General features: G+C 38.6%; 1 protein-coding gene across 1 annotated transcript; it reads right to left on the bottom strand.

Annotated features, from left to right (window-relative positions):
* Positions 1 to 1,066: 1,066 nt before the first annotated feature.
* Positions 1,067 to 3,110, bottom strand: LOC124133906 (galactoside alpha-(1,2)-fucosyltransferase 2-like). Its single transcript, XM_046498493.2, has 2 exons — positions 3,021 to 3,110; positions 1,067 to 2,496 (listed from the first exon to the last, which is right to left on the bottom strand). The coding sequence occupies exons 1-2, from the start codon at positions 3,061 to 3,063 to the stop codon at positions 1,466 to 1,468; spliced, it is 1,074 nt and encodes a 357-aa protein (XP_046354449.2). The 5' UTR covers positions 3,064 to 3,110; the 3' UTR covers positions 1,067 to 1,465.
* Positions 3,111 to 15,777: the final 12,667 nt, after the last annotated feature.

Below are 15,777 nucleotides of genomic sequence, written 5' to 3'. Positions count from 1 at the left end.
GTCGTAAGAGGCGATCGCTATCCCAACTGCGTGGATCGATGTTCATGATGTTAATCACTGGATTGTCTGGTCCAGACGCGATTATTTCGTACCTTACGTAAACTGAAGACTCATTGCTCGATTTCCTTACTACATTTATTGAGCAGAGTTTTTCTTTTGATGTAGTTGTTGCGTGCTGATATACCTGACAGAGCGGATAAATAATTGATGGATTTGTATGCCGAAACACACCACAATGAATGTATTTGGTTGGCTATAAATCTAACATATCTAAATCTAATATATATATATTACGAAATACCAGACCAGATATATATATATTACGAACACACACACACATGTGTGTGTGTGTGCATAGAGTATATATATACGAACAAACACACACACACACACACACACACACACACACACACACACACACACACACACACACACACACACACGAATAATGAATGTAATCATCTACTGAAGACATTAAATTACAAGACTTAATAAACCATATTTTAATGTATACAATTACAAACACTAATGCGACACGCCATCACACATTCAGCCTGAAAACACATATCAACCACTCGATGCCCAATTCGTCTCTTTCGTCCTGTATCGTCAGTGGGGTGGTGGCAGTAGCAATGTTGCGAGAGTAGAGGAATCTGGATGGGTATGAGGTATTAGAGATGTTGATAAGTACAAATGCGTGTGAGCTTATTTTCCACATCCTAATGCGTGTAGAGTGAAAGAGTATAGTTTTACGCCGCTTTTAGCAATGTTCCGGTAATATCACGGCGGGGGACACCAGTAATGGCCTTCACACATTGTACCCATGTCGGGAATCAAACCCGGGTCTTCGACGTGTCGAACCACTAGGCTACTCGACCACCCCTCATGCGTGTAGAGATGGGGATAGTTACAGACTCAAGATATCTCTACAGACTCCATATATCGATGGACCCGTGAAGATTCCGGGGTAGAATAGGTCTTCAGCAACCCATACGAAAAGGCGTCTATGCTTGTCGTAAAAGGCTCGCTGACTTGGTTGATGCACGTCACCAATCCCAATTGCGTGGACTGATGCTCATGATAATAATCACTGGATTGTCTGGTCCAGACTCCATTATTTACAGACCGCCGTCATATAGCTGGAATATTGCTGAGTGCGGCGTTAAACAACCAAACAACCAACCAACCATACATCGATGCCTGTACGAACCATCAACTTCTTAATACCCAGCAAAGGCCTCATGTTAGTTTTACGCCGCACCCATCCGATGGTTTGTGCTATGAGCAACGCCTCACACCGTCGGGATGGTATGCCACACAATCAACCAAGTCACCGAGTCTGGGGCCCTATCCAAAATATTCTGAGAATTTTTCTCAGACTTAAAATTTCTCATGCCCTCTAAAAATGTTTATGAATCAGACAGAATCCCTCAAGATGAAGCACCAGATGAAAATAGCTCCCCGTTCATTCCATTCCAATCCATTTGGGGTAAAAAAAACTTGAATAGTCACTACTAAACAATTTTCGTAATTCAGATCCTTCTCTTGCTGGGTATTTATAATACACAACAGTACCCCTGTTTAGAAATCCTGACCACCATCCATACGTCCCGACAGTTTGAATCAAATGGTCACATCTCGCCATAATAGCCATATCTGCTATCGCTGTACCTCCAGTCACATGTATGACATCACCATCCTTCAGAAGATCCTTTATGAATACAGCGGAAGTAGTGGCAAGGACGAAAGTCACGTGACTGTACCTCAAGCGGAAGTACTCCATTGCACGTTGAATATATTCCACTGGGGCAAGCTGATAACCAAAATCCTTGAAATGTTTCTCCACAAAGTCCCCCCTTCTGTAGTGGATGCCGACTAAGGTGGCACTCGCGTTGGCTGACAATGACCTTTCCTCACGAATCTTATTAAGAATACCATCAGCCGATGCTTTTGTAGAATCTGTGAAATCAAATTGACTCCGGATTTTGTTCTGGACGTGAGAGAAGTATAGCCATGATTGCAAATACCGTTCTATCATGACATTTCTGATTGGGTCGAACTTAGTCAATGTTTGGTCGAAGTCACACGAACTTTTTTCGACCAGTTTTAAATAACCGCTTAGCGACTGAATCTTCATACTTTTCGCGTCCAATTTGAAATGTTTCACCAGCGGGTTGCTTTCATCAATGACAACACTCATATTCTTTCCCGACGCAATACCATAAATAGATGCATAAGTAAACATCGCGTTTCCAAGGCGACCAGATTCCATACATATAATGAAATGTTTGTTTCGGTTTTCGGATATACTGTTAGACGGCTTTTTATTCAGATTTTGGCTCGGCGTTCCTATATGTGTCTGCTGATTCTCCTCGACGCCATCTTTGATGCCAGACTTCGAAGGTTCTACGACTGTTGGTAGATGACTTGACACGTGGAATCCGTACACCACTATGGTGGCAATACCAAGTAGAACCATATATTTTAGTCTTCGATCTGAAACCAAAAAATATTATTGAGTGAGGTATTCATCTTTTCTTCATGGTTTCTGCAATTTGACCTCAGGGGACACCATGGATGGACATAAATATAAAGAGAATCGAACATGGGTTTTCAACTTGAGAACGAACTCGATGCTCAGTGCACGCTTTCATACTAGTAATAAGTTAACCTCTTCTTGATGGGAACTGTAGTCAGTCGTCCGTCAATTGAACTACAGTAGTTTCGACAAAATTTGAACTTGAAATCCGGTGGTTTTAGTGGGGCAGAAAGGTCCTGGCTCTATCGTACCATGCCGTATGTCCTATAAACTATATAAACGCCATGTCATACTTGCTTCGGACTGTTGAAAAACAAATGGATTGTCTATCACAAAAATTACATTGTCAAATGGGTGAGATTGACGGTCCCTAAATGGGTGCACTTCACGAGTAGTTTAAAAAAGCAATATATACAGTTATCCGAAGAAATTACTTCTAAATTCATTTGTAAAGAAGACTGATAGCCTAAAATATATTTACCTCTTTTAAAAACATGCTTCCAAATGACATCCTGACAGAACATCTTGCTCACAGGGTTCACGTCTACAGTTTTCCAAAACCTTCCCAGATGCACCTGTGGATCATCATAAAACAATATAGTTTTAAAATCGGAGTTGAAAAGAATTGTACTAGCTAAAAGCGGCATAAAGCCATACTCAAACACTTTTACTAAGGCCATTATTTCGACTGCTGCTCATGCGCGGTGTCTGGCAACAAACACTTCCTGTTTTATACAAATTGTGTGAGTGGCGGGTGCTACCGGTAGGGCAGGTAATGCTTACCCTTTTCGCGAACAGCTTGTGCCATCACTGATATTCAGTGATCCAAACATATAATTTTCACCACAATATGGCCTTCTACGATCAAATGAATATGAATATGAATACTGAGACTGTTTTTTCTCTTGCGTTGACGGGCGGTCGGGTAGCCTAGTGGTTAAAGCGTTCGTTCGTCACGCCGAAGACCCGGGTTCGATTCCCGACATGGGTACAATGTGTGAAGCCCATTTCTGGTGTCCCCCGCCGTGATATTGCTGGAATATTGCTAAAAGCGGCGTAAAACCATACTCACTCACTCACTCACTCTTGCGTTGACGCTCTATATCATCATTATTCATCTTCAGCCTTTATAGCCATTATTCACATCTCACATAATTTACTATAACTAACTATGTAACTAAAAGTGGTGTATAGTATACACACAGCACCCACTTTATATAACATAACATTATAATTTACTGTTCTTCCTTTATGTCCAATATTCACATCTCACATAATTTGTTTCTATCGATTACGAATAATAATGTGTTGAGCTATACCAAGTAGATATTTGCATATTGACAAATGATTCTTTGCGGTAAAAAATGATTGATTTAGTGTTGTTTTCAATCACCGTCAGACATATCCAACCTATCTCACTCCGGCTTGTAAATAGTCCCGTCTGGCCCAGACAAACCATTGGTGGATATTTTGAGAATATTTCATCGAGATACCACAAAAAATGGTATAACTGAGTACACTGATGTGGCGGGGCAGTTGGCCCGGGAGACATTTCATCTATCTATCTAGATATCTAGAGAGGTGAAGTGAAATGGGGTTTAACGTCGCGTCCAAGATTATTGCACTTATATAGCGACGTGCATGCACGTGTATGTGTGTGTGTGGCTGCTTGTACTAGTCCGGACTGATGCCGATTTATAGTGCTAGCTCACTGAGATACCATGCCGCAGTTTAACATCAATACCCCACTCAGACACAGTATACTGACTCCGAGCCGACCAGTCCTTGTTTTAGCCCCTTAATGCCGAGCGCCAGACAGGGTAACAACAAGTACAATCTTTTAACGTCTTTTTGTATGACGCGGCCCGGGATCGAACCCTGGACCTTCCGCTCTCCGGGCGGACGCTCTACCACAAGACCACGGAGGCGGTCAGATATATAGAGAGAATACAAAAGTTACTATTACTATAATTATAATACCGCTACTATAATTAACTATTTAACTAATAGTGGAGTATAGTATTCACACAACGTGTTACATGTATATATAACCACGCGCTGTTACACGGGTACATCGGTATATTACACGGCTGTTCTAGATGCCAGTGGCTTTTAAGTGTATAAATAAAATTTGATATTATGGGAAACTCTCCACACGATGGCACGCCGTTTTCGTCCTTAACCCCTTGGATGCGAGAGTGACAACGCAGAATCAATTCTCGGACAAGTCTCAGCAGTATCTTTTTTAAAACCGGTTTAAATATTTGTAGTTAAACGCCATCGGATAGTAAATTTAATATTCTATATATTTGCGTAATGTTATAGCCAGGGGTACATACAGTGCCGCGTGAGCGCAATTCTCGCATAACCCTCGACCCGTGAAGATCCGGGATGGAATAGGTCTTCAGCAACCCATGATTGAACATGGTTTTAACCGATATACCCAAACGCCATGTTTCTCTCGCTTGACCTAACACGAATGCTCCCACGTCTGATTGACATTAATCCCTTGAAGACGCTTAGCTAAGGTTCACTTGGGGGCTAAATAGAGTGACCACAGAGCCCCGAACGATAATATGTCAAAATGATCTTCTGCATACTTTGTATGAACATATCTAATACCCTCAACAAGGTCACACCACCATCAACTAGAGCCCCGATCATGGATACGACAGAAGGCCGCTGTTCCACACGAACGCTCTTCATCCGAGTCGTTGTTTGTTATGTCACCGATACAGTTACTGGATGATGTGTTTCGCCAATCTGCTGGTTGATACAAAATATCCATGTGGTCAAATGGTTTTGTTGTGTGCGTTGCTATGGCACCGATCACCTGCATCTCGGTGTGTGCCATTATTCACGTTGGAAATGAAAGATTAACCATCTAATGTATATATGATCGATTGAGTGAATAGCATGAATATTGTCTGTACTAAAACAGGATCCAGCACATAGTTAATAAATAAAATGAACAGACAGAGGAAAGATTTCCGCCAATAAATCCTGCTTCACATTTTGTCTGGGTTAGGGCAACCTATCTATAACACTAGCACTAACCCGATCTCAACATAAATGATTTTTTCAATACTTCTAGCCGGGGTTATGATGTTTCTAAATTTCGAGAAACATTTACCTTGACAGTAGTACATATGCTGATATAAACGAATTATCTGACGTCATAAACTGGTTGCGTAAAAACAAAACAAAATAAAAACGCCCGGTCTCTTCACGACTTTCGATCTGGATCAAAACTTCAGATCCAAATGGTCTACTGCTTCATTTGTATTGTATAGAAACCAATGTTGGGTAGAATAGTGTAGGCAGAAGTATTCATTGTGTCAGCTGAACCAAAATAATCACTGTACGAATCGATTCTCCTCCTGTCAATGCAGTGTAACATAAAAGACAGTAACCCTCTTTCACATAAGACTGTATATAGTATCAAGCTTGACACATAAGCTATGAATAAAACTGTCCCTCAAAAATCAAGCTCGTCTTACCTCCCTCACCCTTTACCGTCCTCAATTGATGTCAACTGCAAAATGCCAATCAGTAACATTGAGCCCGCAGGTAGACTGGTGTCCGTGTCTGCGCATGTTCGGTTTATTACAGCCTGAGGCCGAATAGGCGATGCATTGTTATCGACACAATAGTAAGCTTATTACATAGACAATTGTTCCAAGACAAGCGCGACTTGATGCCTGCTTGTCAAGAGCCAAATACCAAGAATTAATCTCATACCGCCAGAGAGTATGGATAATTAAAGAGTTTCTAATTAATTTGTAACGTACATCGACACAATATCTGATAATAATTATACAGCCCCTTAAAGGGACAAGACATCTATTATTCTATCATTATATTCTTGTTATCCTCTTTTATCATCCGGTGGTGTATACGTGTTCCCAAATTGAAATAAAAAAATCTTAAATGTCTTGTATTCCTGTTAGCACTTCCCTTCTTTAATAACAGATGAAAAACACATGAACGGACTGCGTAAGATGTGACGATTTGGCAAAGGTACTCGGCTTGCAGCAAGGAACCCTGGGTAGAAGAACGATTGGCTTCATACGACCGTGGCCTATATGGAACTGAAGGGATCGTTGTCGGCATAGATACCACAGCTATGTACCCCTCAGTATACAGAAACGTACGCAGCCAAAATCAGAGCCTTCAGTGGGTGTCGAGGAAATTATGAGATGCAAAGTATTTTTTTATATATTCACGCTAGTTCAATAGAAACTTTGATACATGTTTATAGTATCCCCAAAATAAGTAGGAATAAACTGATATAGTAAGATGACATAAAACTGAATTACATTTGCTCTTTACAGAGAGAGAGAGAGAATATTGTTTATTAAAGTGTCACATGTTATATACACTTCGTAATAAGATATATACAAAACAGTAAAATATAACATCCGGCCAAATATGACCTACGAGACACTATAAAACATATCAATCATAAAACTATTCAGTTGAAACAGAATAAAAAATACATACCTCGTGATGCAGGCGCGGAGCACGGCCGTGGGCGGTTTCAGTGAGGAGCGCACCAGTATGCCAGGATACAGGGCAACTGACTTCGAAAGTCCTAAGTTAAACAGTGCGCTCCCCCTTAACTCCCCCCACCCCGTTGCGCCGCCCCCGCTCCCCGAGTGCGTGCGTGCGTGCGTGCGTGCACACACACACACCACGTCATACATACATACATACATACATACATACATACATACATACATACATACATACATACATACATACATACATACATACATACATACATACATACATACAAGTCATACATACATACTTGGCTTAAAATGAAAATGCCTTCTTTTAACCATGTTGTAAATTGATTTGGCTAAAATACATTGGAGCGATTCTTCGTTCATAAAAAAAATAAACTTATCTAAACTACTCATATAATAAAATGTTTTATCTACAGAAGTTGCTTCTTTAGCTAAGTTGTATCTTAAATCATCATAAAATGGACATTCTATTAAAAAGTGACATTCATCTTCAACAAAATTTACATGATCATTAGTAGGATTGGCGTGACAATATTTACAAGTCCTATCCAACAGTGGGGTAGGTGGCTTGGTAAGTTTGCTACATTGATAAAAATAAATGTTTGAAATGTAATTTTTATATATACAATTGGCCAATTAAAACTGTTCAATCTCACTCCACTTTATAATTAGTACTTTATTGTGCCTGAGAGTTAGAACTTTACTGTGCGTTCTCATGTTTTTTGTAACCTAATATTTGTAAGAAGAACATAAACATGCCTATGTGAACACATTTTACATGCATATACACATAAATACGAAAATACATAAGCACAAATACACATGCAAGCCTACTTATATAAATGCAGATTTAGACATGTACATACATGCACACATAGATATTCGTGCTTGTCAAAACTCCTTTAGGATTACTCTCTCTCATGATATGAAGTGGACAACCCACGTTGATAGCATTTTCCGCTCAGCTTCCAAAATGATTTGTTCGTTAAGAACCGTTAAATATTTACTTGACAGAATAATCTTGCAGTTCCCAAAACGCAGATTTCTTCGAAGTAATTTTATCTAATACTGTCCTGCTCTTTTGAAAATCCATGTAAAAACACCATACACTTCTTTCTTGAATGTCTCAATTACACTATTCCGAAAAATGTCATGTTCGCTAACTATATAAGAGCTGGAAGTACATTACAATGCAACATATTCTCTACGGTGATGAATCTCAAGGTGAAGGTCACACTAACCTCATTTTCAACAGCGGTGGTATGGTGTCATGTAAATACGATTCACATGAATTATTAATAATACTGTAAATTGTACAAAGCTTTTGTCTTGTAAACTTGTAACTTGTAATTTTTATACGGAAGCATACACACAGCATGAAAAACACTTGCTACTCGTCAGTCTACAACAACTCAAAACAGTCAAACAAATTGTGTTATTCTATCCCCGGGAACCACTTGTGAATAGGCAAGTTGTTTAGAACAATATGCTTTTTACCAAGATCAATTTAAATTTGATTTCACCGTTTTCTCTATACCCTTTTATGCTTGTTTATGTTGCTTTGTCTTATTGCTCATGTCAGTGTTCCCAAATCTCGTGTATCTTTATAATACACTTTAAAACTTTAAAAATGTTCATAAACCTTTTATGTCTTTGTGCCTTACATATCGAGAACATGGACTACATGTACATGTACATGTAACTACATGTAACTACAATATATATATATATATATATATATATATATATATATATATATATATATATATATATATATATATATATATATACGAAAATACAATTTTCCCTAGTATCAGTAAAGCGAAAACCCAAGTTGGGGTATTTGTCCTACGAAAGCGAGAAATGAGTAATTGCTATAAAAACACCGGATTACCGTAGTTTAGATTAGCGCCCGTGCTGATCAAACAGAAGAGAGGAGAGTAGAGGAGATTTACAAGAGAGTCGTTTCATAAAAAATAATACAGTTGGATGTTTAAACACAGGAGAAGAGATGATCAGTTTCTTAATTGAACAAACAATTAGTTTCTTAGTTGATATGGGTTATGATACCGATGAGTTTAGAGGACAGTCGTTTCTTAAGAATACATACAGTATGTATTTGATGGTATATATAAAGAGTGCAACTTATTTGGAAGTACAGAAGGAAGGTCTGGCTACGGACTACAAGAACGATGATGAAGTGCGACGGCTGGAAATGATCAATTCGAGGGCCTATTCCCTAAAATAAACACATCTAAATTCGCGGATGATGGAGCCCTCTGGATACGCACAAAAAGCATTAAAATGGCCCAAAACCTACTTAAAAAATCTCTAAACAAAATACAGCAATGGGCTGACAAATGGGGCTTCTCCCTTAACTCGGAAAAAACTACAGGAATAGTATTTAAACACAAAAAACATGAAACCCGCCTCCCCAAAACTCCAGCTAAACAATAAACCAATCCAATTCCTAAAACAAACCAAATTCTAAGGACTAATTTTCGATGAACATCTCTCCTGGGACGCTCACATAAATAATCTAATAACTAAATGTAGCAATGATCTAAATACGCTTAACAAACTGGGGAGCCTCCAAAGACACCCTCCTCTCACTCTATATATCACTAATTAGATCTAAAATAGACTACGGGTGTGCCATATACGACACCCTAAACCAATCCCTAAGCAAAAAACTAGACTCAATCCAATATCAGGCTCTAAAACTAATAACACACACTCAACATGGCACCTCCTACACTTCACCCCAGGCCTTAACAGGAGAAATGCCACTAAATCTACGTAGGGAACAATTAACCCTAAATTTCTGGGCCGCGTCTCAATCCAACCCCCTAATCCAAAACCTAATAAACAAAAATATCAGCCCCAAAAACCAAGCCCTAGCTCGAAAACACCCTCTACTTATTCCAATATCCCAAAGAATAACCAATTACTTAAATGAACACCAAATAAACAATCTTAAACAAAACTGTAAAAAATCAAATATCTTCACCCCAAAACTTAAAACACCCAAAATAGACATAACACTAGCTAGCACAATAAATAAACAAACAGACCCAAACATAGCAAAAACCACCACACTAGCATACATACATGAAAATTGGCCAAATTGGTGTCACATTTACACAGACGGATCCTCAGATCCGATCTCCAAACACGCAGGTTTCGGAGTCACACAACAAACTAAAGCTACACAATCCTACCGAGTCCCAAACAACAATCAATATTCACGGCCGAACTAATGGGCATGGCCTCAGCCCTTCATATTCAACAATCTAAAGAACAACAAAAAATCATAATACTAACTGACTCGCTCATTGGACTACAAGCCCTACAAAATAAAAACAACAAAAACCGCCCTGAACTAATAAATCAAATTCTAAAAAGCTCAAACGATTTAACTAAGGCAGGCAAACAAATAGTATTCATTTGGATCCCCGCCCACGTAGGAATATACGGCAATGAAAACGCCGATAAAGCAGCTAAACTATCCCTTAAAATCCCAGAAATAAGCTTAAACTTACCCATCTCAAAATCACCAAAAAATGGCATAACCTATATCAAAACTCAAATAGCCAAATCGAAAAGGTTCTAAAAAAAACCCTAACCAAACCAAAAATTCTACATCCGTCCAAAAAAATCGACACTCACTAAACTCCAAACAGGACACACCAACCTAAATAACCACCTCAAAATAATAAGAAAACACGCAACAGGAACCACATTGCAAACAACCAGAAACCCAAGAACACGCACTCATACACTGCACCCACTACCTAACACACCGAACTACACTACAAACCACCCTAAATCTAAATAAGGCTCTTACTCTAGAAGCAATCCTAAATCCACAAAATAAAATAGAAAAATTCAAAGCCTTAGGCGTATACTTAATCAAAACAGGACTAATAAATCGCATTTAAAACCCCAGTAAACTACCAAAACCAAACCACATAATCAAACTAACAAACTTCCATACCCAGGTCCCTTAGTTCGCCCCAAAACCCTCCTGGCATTTTTTCCAAATCTCAAAATTTCCAAAATTCTATATAAGCAACCACTAAAACACCCCTACTGGATTGCCAAACAACTTTTTCCCCTTTTCGGAAACACATTAAATGGCTTGGCCTGGCCCGTGTGCGAAATACGCTGCAGTCGGAAAGCGCACGTAAAATCTCCAATATATGTAAGTAAGTAAGTAAGCGACGACTGGTGAGAAGGGCCGCAGCCTTGCCTCTGCTTCCCTTGGACAAGGTCGACGACGTCTGGCTCCACAAACTCAACAAACTTGCCAGGAAGAGCCATCCGAACATTTTTTAAGTTGTTACGCTTCTTCAAAGAGAACAATCCAACGTAGAAGTCGCCATTCAACGAATTGGAGCCCACTGGCCGGCACCACCCAGAAAGAGAAGATACCGGCTGTTACCGTGGTGTGGCAGATTGTAATTAAACGATTAAACGAGAGCAGATATTGTAGACTCACCTGTAAATTGGGCCGACTCTGTAATTAGACACAACTTTCTCTGAGGCGAGTGACATTGTACATTCAAGAGTAAGCTAATTATAAGAAGAAAAGATTTTACTGAAGGTATTAGTCAATCCGCATATTCAAAGAGACAGTTACAATGAACTGCGCACTTCTTCAGATCCAATTAGCGTTGTGGGCGCTAATCAGTGCATTAATTTGATTTGCTAAGCATTTTAGAAGCATTAGGTGTGTGTGTGTGTGTTGATACTGTTTTTAATGTCCTGGCGTACGCTGATGACCAAGTGCTACTCGATGAAAATGAAAACGACCTAAACATGTTACTAGACTGTCTGAATACCTTGTGCCATACCAACAATATGACCGTTAACAAGGCCAAATGGAAGATAATCCACTTCAGGCCTCCATCAATGAAAAAGACTAACGTTGCGTTTAAGTATGGTGACGAAACTTTAGAAACTGTTGGCTCATATTCTTACTTGTGGATTCTACTAACGGAACACCCGGACTATAAGCATGTGGCGAGAGCAGCCGTCGGCTCTGCTAGTTGAGCACTGGGTCTACTCATCTCTAAGTACAAGATGCTGGGCGGGATGGAAGTTCGCACATTTATAACCCTCTACGACAAAATGGTGTGGTCAACTATAGAATACGGGCATGTATATGGGGTACATACAACATGTCATGTATCAACGCAGTACAGAATAGAGCTATGAGGTTTTATCTTGGTCTTAGGAAGTATGCCCAAAAAACCCTGCTGTAAACGGTGATATGGCCTGGATTCCACCTATTGTACGTCAGTGGTGCAGTACAGCAAGACTTTATAAAAGACTTTATATAACCCCGGACAGAATAACAGGCACGATTTATATGTGGTGTAATAGATGGGCTTCCAGAAGAAAACGAAATTTGAACTTTAGAATACATCACAAGTTTAGTGAACTGGGCCTTGAACATTTTATTCCTTGTGAAAATAACTTTAATTCGCAATTTATTGTATCTGAGGTCAAAAGCAAGGCTATGGATTTGTATGTGAACGAGTGGAAAGAGTCCATCAAGCAAGGGAGGTAATAAGTTGAGACTCTATTGTAAACTAGTAGGCAACAACTGTCCAGCAACGTATGTTCTACTACCTGTGCCTCGAAGTCACAGAAGTGCAGTAGCCAACTTCAGATCTGGTACAACCTCTTTACACATCGAGACAGGAAGATTTAAGAAAACACCAGTGAATGAAAGGTTTTGTTCTAATTGCCAAACTTTTATTGAAGATGAAATACATATTTTATTGAATTGTACTGTTTATAATGATGAGCGTCAACCTCTTTTAACACAATGCTGTGATATGTATCCTGGTTTTAATACTCTGAAATACTCTTGAAAAAGTGTCTTTTGTTTTATGAAATAATGTTATGTGTAATCTTAGTGCCAAAACCTGCCAAGCAAATTTACAAAAACGTAAATAGGTTATTTATAACAAAGTGTGATATCTCTTTACTATTTCTATACACGTTTGCTGTACATAACCTTAAACGTTTTAGTCTCTCATAACACGTACTGTATTGAGCATTGTTGAGTGGCCTAATTAATAATTTTATGTTGTTTTATATATGTTTGTAAATTTTATACTGTATTACTCGGATGAGACTTAAATAAACGGGGCGGTCGGGTAGCCTAGTGGTTAAAGCGTTCGCTCGTCACGCCGAAGACCCGGGTTCGATTCCCGACATGGGCACAATGTGTGAAGCCCATTTCTGGTGGCCACCGCCGTGATATTGCTGGAATATTGCTAAAAGCGGCGTAAAACCATACTCACTCACTCACTTAAATAAACAATTGTCGGTCTGTCTGTCTGCATTAATTTAATTAGTTTAAATAGTACATTAATTAGCCGACGCTCTACCACTGGACCAAGAGCGCCATCACGTAAGAGGTGCTCGTTTAACCCGAACGCAGTTCAAAGAAGATTTGATACAAGAAAAAGAAAACTTGAATAAATATTATCTAATTTAGATTAGGAACACCGACACGCCGACACTATTTACAAATCGTATTAACGGTATCGGTACCAATTATTATAGCAAAACCACCCAGAAAAAGCAGGGAAAATTTGTCAATACAGATTCTCTGAAGTGGTTTGATAAAGAATGTTATAAACAAAGGAAAGAATTTAGATTATCTAAAAAGTGCTTTAAACGTTCACCTTACAAACAACAGAGACAGAATGTGCTACAGCGCAAGAGATTATATAAAAAGACAATATGGATAAAATGTGTGCACCATAACTTGGTCACTTGAAAAATAAACACTCAAGAGAATTCTGGAAAATTATTTATAAAGATAAAAGGAAAAGACGCGATTGTGATCTAAATATATCAGATTTCTATGAACACTTCAAGGTTTTACATTCAGATATAAACTTTATAAATGTGACTGTGGAGGAAGAATTATTGAAAAATGCCTGAACTGAGTGTTATGGTACTTTAAATTCTCCAATAGCATTGGAGGAAATAAATGTAGCTATTAAGCATATGAAAAAGAATTAATCACCTGGTATGGATAATGTTTGATTGAATATGCAAATTTCTGATTGAGGTTATGGGTAAAGATATCGTCAAATTATTTCATTCTTTATTGGACACGGGGTGTTTTCCATCAATATGGCCAGTTGGTGCTATTGTACACAAGAAGAATTCCTGAGAAGACCCTAATAACTACAGGGGGGTCATTCTTCTAGAGCAGTTTTCGAAAACTCTTCACAAAGGTTATAAATTGTAGATTATGACGTATGTCAAATTTGTTTAATTTAATATCTGATGCTCAATATGGATTTAAAGAAGGATGTGGTACCATAGATGCAAATTTTTATTTTGAATATTTTAATAGAACATATATTTAAAGATAAAGGTAAAGTATTTTGTGCATTCATGGAGTATCCAAAAGCATGTGATAGTATTTACCGAAATGGGTGGTGGCTTAAACTTAGTAAGCTGGGAATCGGTGGTAAGTTTATAATTATGTCCACTGCGCCAAACATCCAATGTATCTTGTGTACATTGCCAGAGGCCAAATATGGCCTGAGTCTAAATAAAGTCTGTCTGTCTGTCGTTAACGGGTCATTTGCACCTTATTAACACGCATGCGCAGTTAAGCAAACAATGATTTGCGCATGCGGGTACTGACATCACATCCCCTATAAACATTTGTCGATCAATGTATAATGATGTTTAGTCATGTATTAAGTATCAAAATATGTTTAGAGAAATATTCAGTTACAGCTCTGGACTTAGGCAGGCTGAAACACGCATGCGCAGTTAAGTAAACAATGAATTGCGTATGTGTGTACTGACATCACATCCCCTCTAGACATTTGTCGATCAATGTATAAAGATGTTTAGTGATGTGTTAAGTATCAAAATATGTATGGAGAAATATTTAGTTATAGTTCTGGACTTAGGCAGGGTGAAATCCTGTCGCCACTTTTCTTTTCTTTCTTTATTGAAGATTTAGAATTTAGTTTGCAAGAAAATTTACAATCTGGCATAGACATAAGTGATCTTATGTTTCTGTTATTACTCCTTGCTGATGCCATGGTCCTAATGAGTAAAACTGCTTCTGGTCTGCAGTGACATCTTGATAAACTTGCCCATTACTGTAACAAATGGTGGTTGACTGTCAATATTGACAAAACTAAAGTTGTAATTTTCAGAAAATAATGAGAGAGAGAGAGAGAATATTGTTTATTAAAGTGTCACATGTTATATACACTTCGTAATACGATATATACAAAACAGTAAAATATAACATCCGGCCAAATATGACCTACGAGACACTATAAAACATATCAATCATAAAACTATTCAGTTGAAACAGAATAAAACATACATACCTCGTGATGCAGGCGCGGAGCACGGCCGTGGGCGGTTTCAGTGAAGAGCGCACCAGTATGCCAGGATACAGGGCAACTGACTTCGAAAGTCCTTAGTTAAACAGTGCGCTCCCCCTTAACTCCCCCCACAGCGTTGCGCCGCCCACACACCACGTCATACATACATACATACATACATACATACATACATACATACATACATACATACATACATACATACAAGTCATACATACATACTTGGCTTAAAATGAAATTGCCTTCTTTTAACCATGTTGTAAATTGATTTGGCTAAAATACATTGGAGCGATTCTTCGTT

The sequence above is a fragment of the Haliotis rufescens genome, unplaced genomic scaffold, assembly GCF_023055435.1.
Source record: "Haliotis rufescens isolate VD_foot unplaced genomic scaffold, xgHalRufe1.0.p SCAF_20, whole genome shotgun sequence".
Taxonomy (NCBI): Eukaryota; Metazoa; Mollusca; class Gastropoda; order Lepetellida; family Haliotidae; genus Haliotis; species Haliotis rufescens.
This window is presented reverse-complemented; position numbering and strand designations above follow the sequence as displayed.